This window comes from Gambusia affinis, linkage group LG12, assembly GCF_019740435.1.
Source record: "Gambusia affinis linkage group LG12, SWU_Gaff_1.0, whole genome shotgun sequence".
Taxonomy (NCBI): Eukaryota; Metazoa; Chordata; class Actinopteri; order Cyprinodontiformes; family Poeciliidae; genus Gambusia; species Gambusia affinis.
The window spans coordinates 27,852,505-27,868,005 of NC_057879.1; the positions used below are offsets into that span (position 1 = coordinate 27,852,505).

General features: G+C 51.2%; 1 protein-coding gene across 2 annotated transcripts; it reads left to right on the forward strand.

Moving 5' to 3' along the window:
- Positions 1-691: 691 nt before the first annotated feature.
- On the forward strand, positions 692-14,591 carry smg7 (SMG7 nonsense mediated mRNA decay factor). 2 transcript variants are annotated; one of them, XM_044135344.1, is made up of 22 exons: positions 692-843; positions 1,489-1,520; positions 3,093-3,210; positions 4,209-4,341; positions 4,418-4,592; positions 4,670-4,741; positions 5,030-5,180; positions 5,250-5,385; positions 5,474-5,633; positions 6,045-6,201; positions 6,239-6,309; positions 6,400-6,580; positions 6,651-7,077; positions 7,153-7,294; positions 7,464-7,849; positions 8,508-8,867; positions 9,344-9,490; positions 9,708-9,794; positions 10,534-10,684; positions 10,758-10,928; positions 11,391-11,545; positions 12,384-14,591. In XM_044135344.1, the coding sequence occupies exons 1-22, from the start codon at positions 818-820 to the stop codon at positions 12,495-12,497; spliced, it is 3,552 nt and encodes a 1,183-aa protein (XP_043991279.1). In that variant the 5' UTR covers positions 692-817; the 3' UTR covers positions 12,498-14,591. The 2 variants fall into 2 exon arrangements, with proteins under 2 accessions (XP_043991279.1, XP_043991280.1); XM_044135345.1 differs by lacking the exon at positions 9,344-9,490 and having other exon boundaries at positions 694-843; positions 6,045-6,204; positions 6,245-6,309.
- Positions 14,592-15,501: the final 910 nt, after the last annotated feature.

Consider the following 15,501-nt stretch of genomic DNA (forward strand, 5'->3'; position numbering starts at 1 on the left):
ACTGCAGAGTGAACATGTGGGAGATTTAAATGGACAAGCCTCGTTTGTCTCCATATGTTCAGCCTTGTATGTCTGTCTGGATTCTTATGATTTACTTTGAACAGTGCTACAATCTCTTAATGTAAAATTATATTTAAACAGCTTAATATGAGATGGTTCTGCAGACTGTGGGGATTTTTGGGGTGCATATTTTTTCAGGCACTTCAGTGCATCTCTAACGTCACAGGATGAAACGTCCCGATGCCACGTTTATGACAACAGCAGCAGCAATGAAAACTGAGATTCACCTGAAAGAAATTGTTCAATCTGGATTATTTTCTGCTAAGAATGATAAAGAAATGCTCATCCATCCTCATCCAACCTCAACTATCCTCATCCAACCTCTTCCATCATTTATGGATATTGACAACTGGTGAAACATTTATGTTTGTAATGACTCAAGCAGTGAATCGATGTATGTACTAGAATTGTTCATTTTGACTGATATGATATTTATCTGTCCATCCATTTTCTGTACACCCTTGTCACTAGTGGGGTCTGGAGGATATGATATTTAAGCAAATAATTTCACAAAACAGCACAGAACCACAAAGCACCTGTATGTATATGTTTGTGTGTGTGTGTGCGCGTGTGTATTTTTCACTAAATAGTAAACCGTACTTGATACTCGGGCCCCCGCAGGCCCCCCGGCTCTCCGCCCCTGCTCCGCCCCCGCTCCGCGGGCCCTCTGCAGGTCACACAGGAACATTATGGCGCCTGGAGGAGAGTTAGCTTCGGGACCAGTCGTAGTATAAAGGACCGGTTTTGACCCGGGAGAATGAACCTCTGCGCCCAGTACCTGCGGTGAGTTGGGCTCCGTGTCAAGGCCCGGTGGTTCCGGTGGTTCCGGAGGTTCTAGAGGTTCTGGGGGAGCAGGTTTCTCCCCGCTGCTGGATTGTTTTGCTCGGCTGTTAGCCTGGAGCTAGCTGAGCTAGCATTAGGAGTTGTTAGCTTCATATATTTGTGATCAGATGCAGCAACAGCTTTTATTCTCAGCCACTAATGTTGGTTATTGAGTTAATCTGTGTAGAGGCAGACAGGTTTATTAATTTGTGTTTAATAGTTTTTATAAACGGTTTGTTTGTTGTTAGCCTGTTAGCTTCTCTCTGCGGCTGTCAGGTTAGCATAAATACTGCTACATCTATGGGGTAATTACTGGACTGGAGCCTCTTAAAGGTGAAACCCGTCGTGTCAGAGTCTCTGTCTGCTCATAGTCAGAGTTAATAACAGCTGAGAGGAAGAGTTTCATCTTTAGGAAGCCTTACAGTGTGGATGGTTAGGGTTAGACCCAGGAAGTAGCCGGATCCCCGTGGCTTCATGTTGACATGTGATCTGAGCTGTTAAATGTTTTAGTGAGGAGGAAGAGGAGCAGGTGTGATGAAGATGTGAATGCCGGGGTCCTGCTGTGTGTCTCTAACTTTCTTCTCCTCTCTGTTTACATCCGAGCAGCCAGGCTGAGGCCCTGAAGGCTGACATGACAGGTAGGTCTGCTACGTCACACTCACACCTGTCCGGGCTCTGTCTACTTCCTGGGCTTCGTTTGGTTCCACATCATTTAGTCCAGCAGGTTTAAACAGCTTAATGGAGCCTAGAGTCTGTGACATAACCATAACGACCATCAGATGGGCTTAATTAATTATTGAGAATCGATCAGTCAGTAATTTTGGACCCATCAGAAGTCTGAATGCAGTGAAACGTTTAATTCCTGAACTGATTAATGGTGAAGACCTGAGGAAAAGTATCAGAACCAAAACAAACAGAATGAGATGAACCATCAGGCTCACTGACCATTACCCAGTTTCCTGACCTCTGACCTCTAACCTGCTAGTACCGGTTGAACACGCGGGGTTCTTGGACTGATTCTGATGTTTTCTCCTTGTTTTATACTTTATATAGAATAAAACTGGTTAAAAAGAGGAATCAATGTCCTTTGATCTGTTTGACATTTATCTGGTTTTTACTGAGAGAAGTTTTAATTAAAGTATTTCTGGATAAATGTTTTTTATTCATTTACACATAATCCAGTTTCTCAGTTTTTTATCTGGTTCTGGTCTCTGATTGGTTAATCTGATTTCACCCAGAATAAAGACTGTCCGTTCTGCTGGTGACCCTCAGGTGAGCCACATGTTACAGGTGCAGGTGTGTCCAGTCTGACCTGTTAGGAGGCTGCCAGAGGCATGTAATAAACATGTAATAAACATGTTTATTACATGTAATAAACATGTAATAAACATGTTTATTACATGTAATAAACATGTAATAAACATGTAATAAACATGTTTATTACATGTAATAAACATGTAATAAACATGTAATAAACATGTTTATTACATGTTCTGTACAGACATTTATCTAATTTATTCACTTCTCTGAAGATTCCTGTAGTTAAAGTTCTGCAGACAGATGACCTGGATTTCCTTTGATGACCTTTGACCTGACCAGTTCAGTTTTAGTGTAGCTCCTCAGAACCCTTCAGCCCAGTCGGTTCAGGTTCTGTTTGGTTCTTTTGATGGACTTTGAGCTTGTTGCTGCATTATGGCTCAGTAATCTGTTCAACATTTTGATTATTGGTGGACATTTTTCTGCCAAATCTCAGGTTTATTACAGATTATTCAGATTATTCTGGCTGAAGCCGTGGAGACTGAGCCGTTCAGTGAAGCAGCAGCTGTTTGCTCTGAGCTGAAGTCCGACTCGGGTCAGAACTTTACTGGACCTTTAGGTCCGGATGGGTTCTATCAAACCCAGTTTCATTGAACTCATGGAAAGTTGTTGTTGTTTACATCACAGTCACATGATGTCTGACAACCAATGAAACGACTCGTTTCCCTTTTAATATTTCTTTTATTTAAGGTTTTGAGGACTAAAAATAATTCAGGTTTCAATAAAAATGTAAGTTGTAAATGTGCAGAAACTCAACTTTGAATGTTGATTTAAGTGAATTGGAGGAAAAGTTCAGGCTGGAGTCGATCTTCACCAACCGATCAGAACATCCTCAGAAACGGTTCTGGTCCGATTTGAGTTCAGCTCCCTCCTCTTCCTGTCTGGGTGTCCAGACTCCAAGCTGGGGGCAGCAGAGGTGTGGACGTCCCGCCAGGCGCTGCAGGACCTCTACCAGAAGATGCTGGTGACGGACCTGGAGTACGCTCTGGACAAGAAGGTGGAGCAGGACCTGTAAGCTGCTGCTGCACACACACACACACACACACACACACACACACACACACACACACACACACACACACACACACACACACATGGTCTGTCACATTGAATCAATTAACCACATGATAAATTAAACTAAACTCAATAATCTCCATTTGCATTATTTTCTGTTTTTCTCTTCCCTCCACTAACTGAGTGATAAAATCTTTTTTTTATTTTGGATATTTAAAATGTCTTCCTGTTTTAAATGTTCATGAGAATTTAAAGTTTGTTCTTAGTGAATGTGTTCTTGTGTTATTATATCATTATATTTGTCTGAAACACCAACATTATGACTTTGTTCATGTTGACAGCGGTCTGTCTGTTTTGGCCGCTGCAGCTTCCATACCTGTGGTCACCTGGTGAGGAGGCGGGGCTTGGCGCTCCAAGCAGACGGAATGAGCCAATGAGAAAACTGAGAACCACCAACAAGTTTTTAATAAAATAAAATAAATAACTCAGTTTAAAGTTCAGGAGCAGGAAGTTTTATGAGTTATGAGAAAAGTTTGTTTTATCCTCACCTGGTTGATCACCAGGAAACATGACGACCGTTCAGAACCAGAGAAGAAGAAGCTAGCAGCATTTAGCAGCAGTGAGCAGCAGCTAGCAGCAGTTAGCAGCAGCTGGCAGCAGTTGGCAGCGGCTAGCAGCAGTTAGCAGCAGCTAGCAGCAGTTGGCAGCGGCTAGCAGCAGTTAGCAGCAGCTAGCAGCAGCTAGCAGCAGTTAGCAGCAGTTAGCAGCAGCTAGCAGCAGCTAGCAGCAGTTGGCAGCAGTTAGCAATAGCTAGCAGCAGTTAGCAGCGGCTAGCAGCAGTTAGCAGCGGTTAGCAGCAGTTAGCCGTTGAACTGAGAGCTGAAGGTTTTTATGCTCTCTCTCTATGAGCTAGGGTTAGGGTTAGGCTTTGCCATCTTTGGGTTTGTCTCTGTCCTCTGGTGACCTCTGACCTTTCTGGTTTGCTGTTGCTACAGGTGGAACCACGCCTTCAAGAACCAGATCACCACGCTGCAGAGCCAGGCCAAGAACCGGGCCAACCCGAACCGCAGCGAGGTCCAGGCCAACCTGTCTCTGTTCCTGGAGGCCGCCAGCGGCTTCTACACCCAGGTACGACCCGGTTCCGGTTCCGGTTCCAGTTCCGGTGCTGAGTGGCTGCGTCTGATTGGCTGCTGCTGTGTTGCAGCTGCTGCAGGAGCTCTGCACCGTCTTCAATGTGGACCTGCCGTGCCGGGTCCGATCGTCTCAGCTTGGCATCATCAGCAACCGGCAGGGCGGCGGTGGTGGCGCCATCGTCACGCCGCAGCCCAGCTCCTGCTCCTACATCTGCCAGCACTGCCTGGTCCACCTGGGAGACATCGGTCAGCAGAACCTCGGCCAGGCCGCTCGCCATCTGGTTCTGATCCGCTCTGACCCGGTCCGTGTTTCTGTCTTTCAGCTCGCTACCGGAACCAGACCAGCCAGGCGGAGTCGTACTACCGACACGCGGCCCAGCTGGTTCCGTCCAACGGTGAGTCGCACTGGGTCCACCCCAGACCGACTCGGTTCTGCTGGTCTTCTGGTACCATTGAGGTGTTCTCTGTTTCAGCACAGCGACTCGGTATCAGTTTTTGACCCGTTCAGGATGAACCCAGCCTTTGGCTCCATTTCTTCTGTGACCCTGATCCGGATCCAGTTAGTTTAGGAATGTTGGGTTGCTGGTTGGAAACCCAACGGGCCTCCAGCAAACCATGTTTGTGGTCTCTGGCAGCCATGTTTGTGGTCTCTGGCTGACGTTCTGGCTGTGCTCGGTCTGCAGGTCAGCCCTACAACCAGCTGGCCATCCTGGCCTCCTCCAAAGGCGATCACCTCACCACCATCTTCTACTACTGCCGCAGCATCGCCGTCAAGTTCCCCTTCCCTGCTGCCTCCACCAACCTGCAGAAGGCTCTGTCCAAGGCCCTGGAGAGGTACTGGCCCGAACCCGGCTCTGACGTTGCGCATCAATACTGTGTAACCGCTCCTCTGTGTCTCTGCAGCCGCGACGACGTGAAAACCAAGTGGAGCGTTTCTGATTTCATCAAAGCCTTCATCCGGTTCCACGGACACGTCTACCTGAGCAAGAGTCTGGACAAGCTGGACGCTCTGCGGGAGAAACTGGAGGAGCAGTTCCAGGTAGCACACCTGCACCTAGACCAGCTGGGTCCGGGTCCGGGTCCAGACCCGGCTGGTCATCGTTGCCTCTCTCCCTCTCTGTGTGCAGAGGTTGATCCTGCAGAAAGCCTTCAGCTCCCAGCAGCTGGTCCACATCACCGTCATCAACCTGTTTGAGTTGCATCACCTCAGAGACCTGACGGCCGACGGCGCCGAGCCGAGTGGCGCAGAGCAGCAGGTCAGCTGGTTCCAGCTGCTCGGACTCTTCAGTAAGAACCGCCGTCCCCCCCCCCGTCCCCTCAGTGTCCCTCTCGTCTCCTCGGTGTCCCCCCGGTCCCCTCGGTGTCCCCCCCGTCCCCTCGGTGTCCCCCCGGTCCCCTCGGTGTCCCCCCCGTCCCCTCGGTGTCCCCCCCGTCCCCTCGGTGTCCCCTCGGTGTCCCCCCCGTCCCCTCGGTGTCCCCCCCCCCGTCCCCTCGGTGTCCCCTCGGTGTCACACCCGTCCCCTCGGTGTCCCCCCTTCCCCTCGGTGTCCCCCCCCCGTCCCCCCCCCGTCCCCTCGGTGTCCCCCCCGTCCCCTCGGTGTCCCCCCCGTCCCCTCGGTGTCCCCCCCGGTCCCCTCGGTGTCCCCCCGTCCCCTCGGTGTCCCCCCCGTCCCCTCAGTGTCCCTCTCGTCTCCTCAGTGTCCTTCCTGGGTGTGATGTGCGGCCGGATTCTGCTCAATAAGACCCGGGGGGAGGACATCATGGGGGAGTGTCCTCTGCCGGCCATCAAGCTGTCTCTGGATTGGCTGAAGCTGAGGACCAGCATCTTCCAGGAAGCTGCCTCGTGTGAGTCCAGCTTCCTGTTACTGATGTCCCCCTCCCGTGTCCTTTGTGTCCCCCGTCTGGCCTGGTTCCATCCTCAACAGCTTCCAGCCCAGGGAGGAAGACCTGTCCTCTTCCTCAGGTGCGTCCAGGATGAAGAGCTTCATCTTCGGTCCATGGCTCTGAATGTTGGAGCGGTGAATGTTCTGAGGTGCGTTTGTTTCGCCCACAGCGCTGCCGCTGCCGGAGGAGTTTGAGCTGCAGGGCTTCCTGGCGCTGCGTCCGGCTCTGCGCTGCCTGGACTTCACCAAAGGTCACCAGGGCATCCTGGTGGACCGGGACGGCCTGCCGGTCCACGCTCGCCACCAGCGCCTCGTCGCCCTGGGGAAGTGGGTCGCCGACAGCCAGCCGGGGTGAGACTCGCCTCTTAGCTCCTCTGAGACCCAGACGGGTCAGAACCGAACACGTGTCCCGTCTCGGCAGGCTGATCCGGTGCCAGGTGAACGAGGACGGCCTGCTCCTCTTCCTCACCGACATCCCGGAGGAGGCCATCGAGGAGCCGCAGGAGAAGGAGGCCCCGGTGCTGCAGGAGTCGTCCAACGGCGAGCAGACGCTGAACGACGGCGGGAACTCGGGCCTGAAGTCGGTGCTGTCCGCCGGGAAGACCCAGAGCTCCTGGTCCGACGGCAACGAGCGGCCCGTCGTCACCTTCAAGGAGAACATCAAGCCCAGGGAGCAGAGCCGGGAACCGGGCCGGAACCAGCCGCCAAAAGAGCTCAGCAAGGAGCGCCGCGACTTCCCCAAGGGCAACGGCACGGCCGCCGCCAAGATGGAGCCCAAGAGGGACGGGAAGAGGAAGAGCGAGGCGAAGAAGGCCGCGCACGAGAAAGCAGCCGACATCGGGAAGCAGGTCGGACCACAACCGACCCGGTTCTGCCGCTCGGCCCGGCTGCTGGTCCACGCAGTAACCGCTGTTCCCCCTCAGGTGAAGGCTCAGACGGAGCTGAGAAAGACTCCGGTGTCAGAGGTCAAGAAGACTCCAGTCACACAGACCCAGACCACCGGATCGTCCCAGTTCATCCCCATCCACCACCCTGGAGCCTTCCCACCGCTGCCCAGCAGACCCAGTAAGGTTCACCTGAGACCAGTTGAGTCTGGGCCCGGTTCAGTCGCCCAACAGAACTGGGTCGCAGAGATCCTGAAGTCTGTTCAGGGTGATGAAAGCTGGTCAGGACGTTTTAGATGCTTTTACAGTGAAAGGAAAGCAGCTCTAACTTCCTGTCTGTCTCTGCGTAGGTTTCCCGCCCTCGGCCTACGTGATCCCGCCCCCGGTGGCGTTCCCAGGAATCCAGGTGAATCCGGGCTTCACCTTCCCTGCCGGCGTGTCCGTCCCCGCTTCCTTCCTGCAGTCGGCCGTCCACCAGCAGGCCGGCGGCCAGGCCGGGAAGCAGTCCCACATTCCCTACAGCCAGCAGAGGCCGTCGGGGCCGGGGGCCTCAGGCCAGGGGCCGGGGCCCCTGAGCCAGGTCCCCTCGGCCCAGCAGCAGCAGCCGTCCCCCCAGCAGGCCCTGCAGCAGTCGGTGCAGCTGCAGGTCCAGGCCCTCGGCCAGCAGCAGCAGCAATCCCCCACCAAGCCGGGGCAGATGGGCAAGAGTCCGCCGCACCACCCAGGGCTGCAGCAGGTAGGGACGGCTGCTCCTGACCTGAGTCAGAGCTGGGTCAGATGACGCATTAAACCGATTTGAAATCCTCGTTGAGCTGTCCTCAGCGGTTGACTGGAGCTCGTTTGAAGACGGTGTGAGATTTGTGGGCCGACGGGCCGCGCGTTCAGAAACTGCTGACATCATAGCTGAACCAGTGACGCTTATTTTTAATTTATCCCTGCATTAATTAAACTATTAAAGCAAATTCACTCATAGTTCACAAATAGGCACAACTCCGGGCTGCCTGGAGGAATTTTATCGACTTGTATGAAAATAGAAAATACTTGATGGGAAAAATTTACTTTGATTTAGTGAAGGAGAGGGTGAGTTTTTGGGATTCGTCTAAACTTACCCCAACAGGGTCAGCTGGGTAGGGTTCCTATCGTATGAAAGAATTTATTTTGCAGTTTGTCCATGAAGTTGTGTGTTTTATAAACCTGCGGTGCAAAGCGGAGCGCCAGTCGTTCTCTGTTTATCTGCATGCGTCTCTGCTCCACCCGCCGCGCGCTTCACTGTGCAGCAGCTACAGGACGATGTAGCACCAGGGCCGTCTCAGTAATGTTGTTGTTTTCAGGTGAACTCTGTTCTGAGACTCTGCAGGTTTCTGCGGCTTCCTGAATGTTTCCTCTCTGAACAGTTCATGCAGGTCCAGGACCAGCCGGCCGCCATGTGGAGCCAGTCCCAGGCGGCGCTGCAGAAGCTTTCCCCGCTGCAGATGTCCATGAAGCAGCAGCAGCAGTTCTTCCTGGGGGCCCCGGACGCCCTGAAGCTGTACGAACAGCAGCTGCCGGGCCCCCAGCCTCACATCTCCAACATGGACAAGAAGATGAAGTTCCCCGACGTTAAGATGCAGGACTTCTACTGGGAGCCGGGGTACTGCATGGACCGGATGGGGGAGGGGCTGGCCCTGATGGCGGAGCGCATGAAGAGGGCCCCGCCTGCTGGGATGTGTGCAGAGCCGGAGGGGCCCGCGGGGCCCCGTGGACCTGCATTCGAGGTCAGCAGAGAGAAGACCCTGCTGTCTTTCTGGGGGTCTCTCTCTTTCTCTCTCTCTTTCTCTCTTTCTCTCTCTCTGTCTCTCTCTCTCTCTCTTTCTCTCTCTCTTTCTCTCTCTCTCTCTCTCTCTCTCTCTCTGTCTCTCTCTCTCTCTCTCTCTCTCTCTCTCTCTCTCTCTCTCTCTCTCTCTCTCTCTCTCTCTCTCTCTCTCTCTCTCTCTCTCTCTCTCTCTCTCTTTCTCTCTGTCTCTCTCTCTCTCTCTTTCTCTCTCTCTCTCTCTCTCTCTCTCTCTCTCTCTCTCTCTCTGTCAGAATGCGTTAGCCGCCTGCTGGTCAGTTTAGGAACTGCACACTGAGAGTCTCTGTTGCAGCTCAGTGAAACTCTTCCTTCCTTCCACTGTTCTTACTGGCTTGCTCTCTTTCTGTTCTCCCCTCTTCCTCATCCTGCTCTTCCTCTCCTGGCTCCCTCTCTCACCAGGACAAGAGCTCGCCCTTCCTCCCTCCTGACCTGTTAAAAACTCTAGCAGACCTGGAGGAGGACGAGGAGCTGATCTTTGCTAAGCCTCCTGATTTCTTCCAGGCCCTGGCCGGCCCTCTTAGCTCTGCTCCCGGACCAAATATCTTTGTATGTAGCCATCTCTTCCTCTTCCTCTTCCTCTTCCTCATCCAGCTGCTCAGCATCCCCCCCCTTCCCCCCAGGCTGTTTTAGATCTAGAAACTGAAACTGATTTTCTCCTTCATTCCCTCGGTCTTCCTAACATCCAGACCCGTTAGATCTGTTAATCCGATGAACGTGTCACTTCCTGTTTGCTGGGTTTTCAGTCTGCCCTCCGTCTCTGCAGCTGCCCAGCCAGAGCAGGATGGAGAGCAGCCAGGAGGCCGTCAGCCAGCCGTCCTCTCTGCTGCCCATCGCCGGCTTCCCCATGCAGGTCAGGACCGCCGTCTGAACAGCCAAAATGTTTCAGCCCATCAAACGAACTCTGAATAAAATCCAACCAGCTTCTGGCTCTCTGTGTTTGGGTCAGTCTCAGGTTCCACCTTTGGACTCAGAAGGATTAGTGTTTGAAACTGTTCCAGCGTGTTGTCCAGCAGCAGGGTGATTCCTCCTATTTGGGTTTTCAGCAGGTCGTCCTTCCAGAAAACTTTCCCAGCAGAAATGTAGCGTTTCTCTGGTGTCGAACCTGACAAACTGTTTTGCAGATGCGTAGCAGCAGTTTCTCTTCCTAAATGGAAGAACTCTTTGAATCAATAAATAAAACATTTCTGACCTGTAGAAGATAGAAAAACTGGAACTGAAGCCGTCTGACGACATCAAGTCACATGAACCGTCTGCGAATCGGAGGATCTACAGCAGGGGTCTCAAACTCCAGTCCTGCAGTTTTTAGATGAGCCACAGGTACAAAACACTGGAATGAAATGTCTTAATTACCTCCACCTGGTGTAGATCGGTTCTCCAGAACCTTAATTATTCTATTCAGGTGCAGCAGAGGCTCATCTAAAAGTTGCAGGACTGCGACTGGAGGCCTGGAGTTTGACACCCTGATCTACAGGAACAGATCAGAAAGCAACGAGTCTGAACCGGTTCAGAATATTTCTGGAACTTTACAGAAGGAATAAAAACTTTCCTGGTCTGTAAACTAACTTTGTTCATGTTTCGTGTTTCTGCAGGATTTCACCCAGAACAGCATCTTCAGTCAGGCGTACGGTAAAAACCTGCCGCCCAGCTCCAAGGCCGACGCTCCCATGATGCAACAGGAGCCCTCCCTGTACTCCCTGTTCGAGGGAAACCCCTGGTCCCCCTCCCTCCCTGCCAGCTCAGGTACGGTCCGGCCGCCCAGGTGTTCTCCAGCCATGCTGCGGCGCCGTTAACCACGCTGCTCTCTGATTGGCAGACCACTCCACCCCGGCCAGCCAATCCCCTCACTCCTCCAACCCCAGCAGCCTGCCCTCCTCCCCCCCCACCCACAACCACGGAGCCGCGTCCTTCTCCAACTTCGGGCCCATAGGCACTCCGGACAGCCGGGACCGGCGGGTCGTGGACCGATGGAAAGCCGAGAAACCGGGTGAGTTTGAGGGTAAACATGAGGCTCCCGTCCTCTGGTTGGACCGCAGCCTGCTGCTCCGGGTCTCTGCTGAGGCTGCAAACATCAGGCTGATGTTGATGTTTAGAGCTGCGGCGCTGCAGTGACCCCCAGTGGCGATCTGAGGCTCTGCAGTGAACCAGTTTTCCTGTTGAAATCAACAAAAAGTTTTAGTTTTCTTCTACATTTAGAGGCGTAGAGATCTGATCAGTGAATGAGTTCAGCTTCTGTTTCCAGTTTTACTCTTTTCTAATGACGGTTTATCACCAGATTTTGTAATAAACTCGTTCCTTTGGACCAAAGTGCTACTTTTGATTCTTCCTTCTGTCTGTTATAATAGTTTTACTTTAGCTTCGTTTCCGCTGTGATGTGTTTATCTGATTCTTCCACTGTGGGAAAATGAGGTTATTTTCTTTCCTAACGTGTTTGTGATGCTGCGTTCAGGGACCGGCTTCGGCCTGGACTTCCTCCCAGCTGCTGCCTCCGCCGTGGCGCCCGACTCCAGCTGGCACCAGGCCGGCTCGGCGGGGAGCTCCTGGACCAATCAGGAGTCTCCCATGGAGGAGTCGTCCTCCACCGTGCTGCTGGACAGCCTGAAGGTACCGGCTCTCCTCTGACCACAACATCACTCGCTTCCTGGATGGGACGGCCGTTAGCCGCTAAAGCTAATGCAGCCGTTGCTCCAAACCGAGTGACGTCCATAAAACCAGACGGTTCTGACGCAGGATGGACTTTACTTCTTATCACATTTCCATAAACTGTGATTTCAGTTAAAAAAATGCAGATGTTTGAAAACATAAAACCTAAATTATCCATGGATGTAAATCTATAATCGCCTTCTGTCAATATTTAACAAATGTATCTTTTATATTAGACAATTTAATCTCATGAAGTTTTGAACTAATTGATAAAAATCTCAGTGTTCTGTGAATGAATGAGACAGTTGGTCCAGTTTTGATCTTTTATTGAACTTTTTTACAGCGGCGTGGCACCGCGGTCGCCCTCCGATGCGACCGCGGAGGGCGACCGCGGTCGCATCGGTCTGTTGGCTGAATTTTTTCAGCCAACAGACTGAAAAAATTCAGTCTGTTGGCTTCCTGTTCATTTTGTGACCATCAATAAGTGATCGACTGATCGCAGCGTATTGATCAGCTGATCTGTCAGACGGTATGAAGGTCGGCTTAATGTTCACTGAAACGCATCAAAGTGCAGCAGAGCCTCATGTTGAGCAGCGTGTGTGTGTGTGTGTGTGTGTAGGTGTGTGTGTGTGTGTGTGTAATATAAAACTGAAATGTAATTTCAGGTTTGATCTAGTTGTGACAATAGGTGACCATACGTTCCTTGTCCAGGTTTTATTGTGTGGTTGTCGTTCTCATGCATCGTGATATTAATGAGTCCAGCGATGCGTCCTGATGGCTGCTGCTGTTTCCCCTGCAGTCCATCTGGTCCAGCTCCATGATGCAGCCCGGCCCGTCGGCGCTGGAGCAGCTCCTCCTGCAGCAGAAGCAGAAGCTGCAGCGAGGTCACGGCGCCATGAACCCGCCGCACTGAAGGGCAGCGCGAGGCGGCGCTTTTGTCTGGACGAACCACCAGGAGGAACGGAGAGAACCAAACACACAAAAAATTAAAGCGGCGAGGAGCGGTGGAGGCTGGGGAGGCGACGCGACGCGACCCCCCGACGAGGCTCAATCACCACCCCACCCCTCTCGGCTGTTCGAGGAGCGGTGGCGCCCGCATCGGAGGGCGACCGCGGTGCCACGCCGCCGCCGGCTTCCTTCGACCGGCGGGAACCTGAACTTTGAGGAACCCCCCCTGCAACACCTCGGACCCCCTGATTCAGACGGACGCCCCCCCTCACCCAGAAATCTGGTTTCTTCTTGGGAAAACGGCTGGAGCTCCTGGACGTCTGCTTGGTCCTGAGGCAGACGGGGGGCGAGGGCGGCCTGGTGTTCTGGTTTAAGGGGAGGCCAGGTGGAGCGCCGGGGGCGGCAACCAGACTGGACTTTCTGACTCTCCTTTCATTTTCATTGGAGTGACGGAGGAAGAGGAGGAGGAGGAGGAGGAAGGCTCTTTAAATACCTACTGATTATATATGGGTGTAGCTGCTCTGTGGGGGCTGGTGGGCTGAACCAGGGTTCACACACCTGACTGCGGCGCAGTGGGCGGGGCTTAGCGCGGCCCAGTAGTGTTACTGTTAGCTTACAGAGATTCCAGATAATAACTGAAAAAGAAAAAACTGTATTTTGTGATTTGTTTGTAGCAGTTTTAGCTTCTCACCCTCCAGGTGAACGGCGTCATCCGTTAGCTTCCTGCTTGAATACTTCCGGGGTTTCCTGCCTCTACCTGACGAAGAAAAAATACTCCAGGTGTGACCTGCTTGCTTACTGAACCTGCATCTGCTCCTTTACTTTCTGTTCCTGTTCTGCCTCGTTTTAGTAGCAGCTGCTGTGAGTCCGGTCCGCCGGGCCGCCGGTCCGCCGGTCCACCGGGCCGCCGGTCCACCGGTCCACCGGGCCGCAGCGTCTCGCTGACCACCAAAAACACAAAAGCTTCAGTCAGGCTGCTTTAGAAAAGAGGAGGAAATTAATCGCATGATGTGAACAAAATGGTTTGAAAAGCTTCCCTGATCAGATCCTGTTGGAGTTTATTAGAAAGTTTCCCAAAACCAGGAGATTCATGTTTCAGCTAGAAACTCGGTTTAGATCCAGGAAGATCCAGAATCGTAAAACATCAACAGTTTTTGTCCTGATTAGACGATCCATGTTTTAATATCTTCAGCCTGTGAGCTCAACAGCGACATCTGGTGGACAGAGATGAACTCTGCAGCTGCAGTCAGTGTGATTTTAACGCAGTCAGTCAGGATTGCTGCTTGTTCTGGTTCTGGTTCTGGATCCTTGGAGAAACGTTTCTAAGTAGGATGAAGCTCTGAGACGCCAGCAGGATAAAAAACCTAAAAGCTTTCAGACGTCTGCAGCTGTTATCGTTTAAACATCACTCTTTATTTAACTGTTACAGTATTGTAAATATTCAGTTATGAAAAAATGAGGTGCAGTTTTTGTCACGTGACTTTTCGTTTGAAAATATCTAAAAAATAATCAGATGATCAGACGGTTCTGAAAGCTCAGCGGATCATTAATTATTGATCTGCTGAGTCTTTTTATTGAAGTGATTCTTTCAGTCTGAACAGTTCCAGGAACCATCAGGAATAATGTTTGATCAGTTTGTTTTCTGCTCGCTTCGTTTTAAAGTCCAGCTGAAATCACCTGGACTTTAGGTTTTAATCTGAAGTCCTGAAAGTTCTGCAGTTCAAGGCTCGGTTCATCCAGTCAGAGCGGACCCGGTTGGATCCAGTTGGACCCGGTTCAGACCAGCGTTCAGCTACTCTCTTGGAAACAAACCTTGGGAGGTTTTCTTCAGACTTTCTGTGATCGTGCTTTTCATGTTGCTTCCTCTGAAGACGAGCCGACCTGAGGACGAAGGCCGTCAGAGGAACGGGTCCAGAACTGGTTCTGGACCCGTTGGGCTGGAACGTCAGCCTGCTGTTCTGGTTCAGGTCTGACCTTTGACTTCTTGTGTTTGCCTCTGTAGACCTTCAGATTTGCTGGAATTAGCCTTTAAATAAATGTCGACTGTGTTTTCCCTCGACTCGGCTTCTTTATTTAAACATGTTTAAGTTTCTCATAAAATTAGCTGAAAAATGTAAAAAGGTTCAGATGGCACAAAATGACGTTGCCTCATCCAGTTTAGTAGAATAATTTCAGTGATTTTGTAAAGGGGTCACATGACCCGGAAGCTATTGGAAAAAAATATACGATATTTATTTTCATATTGAAATTATTTAAAATATTTCTAATGACTTTACATTCATAGAGTGAGTGTGCCTCATGTAGTAACACGGATTAGCATTTTTTTGTGTGTCAGATGGTCACTTAGCTTCTCAGTGTTTGGTTTGGGAATTTGTTGACGGTCCCTAACCGAACCTCCGCGGTCCAGAGGAGGGAGAGTCAACAACGGCCGGTGTTCTGTCAGATAGCCATACATGTCAGAATAGCATACATATGGTAAGAGCGCATGCGCACGCATGCGCATTCTGCAGGAGGTCCGCCATATTGAGAGGAGTCGTCAGCTTGTCATAGAAGACACAATAAAAAGTAACTAAATAAATTAAATTTAATGCTGCTGCAGCTGCAGTAAACTACAAAACACGTCCTAAAACACGCCCTGTTTAAATTCACGTCCCCCACTTCCTTAATATTTTTGGGTTGGATAACATGTCTGCTAACTTGGATAGCATGTCGTGTATGAAAACGCAATTTTTACCCACACTGAAACTGGGGCAAAACCAGTGTTTCACTTTTGAAAAAAATCCTTATCTACGTCATGATTCTATGTTGCTGATTAAATAAAATCATATGGTAATGACAACGTATACATGTCTGAGCTAAGCGTATGACTATCTGACAACGTATGCTGAAACGTATGCAAACGTATGCTGATCTGACAGATATAGCCATCAGTTTGTCATACGCGTATGACGATCTGACAATGTATGGCT

Coding starts and splice junctions, on each gene's coding strand:
- smg7 (XM_044135344.1), top strand. CDS start 818: ATGAACCTCTGCGCCCAGTACCTGCG. Junction 7,850..8,507: donor ACCACCCAGGGCTGCAGCAG/GTAGGGACGGCT, acceptor CTCTCTGAACAG/TTCATGCAGGTCCAGGACCA. Junction 11,546..12,383: donor TGCTGCTGGACAGCCTGAAG/GTACCGGCTCTC, acceptor TTTCCCCTGCAG/TCCATCTGGTCCAGCTCCAT.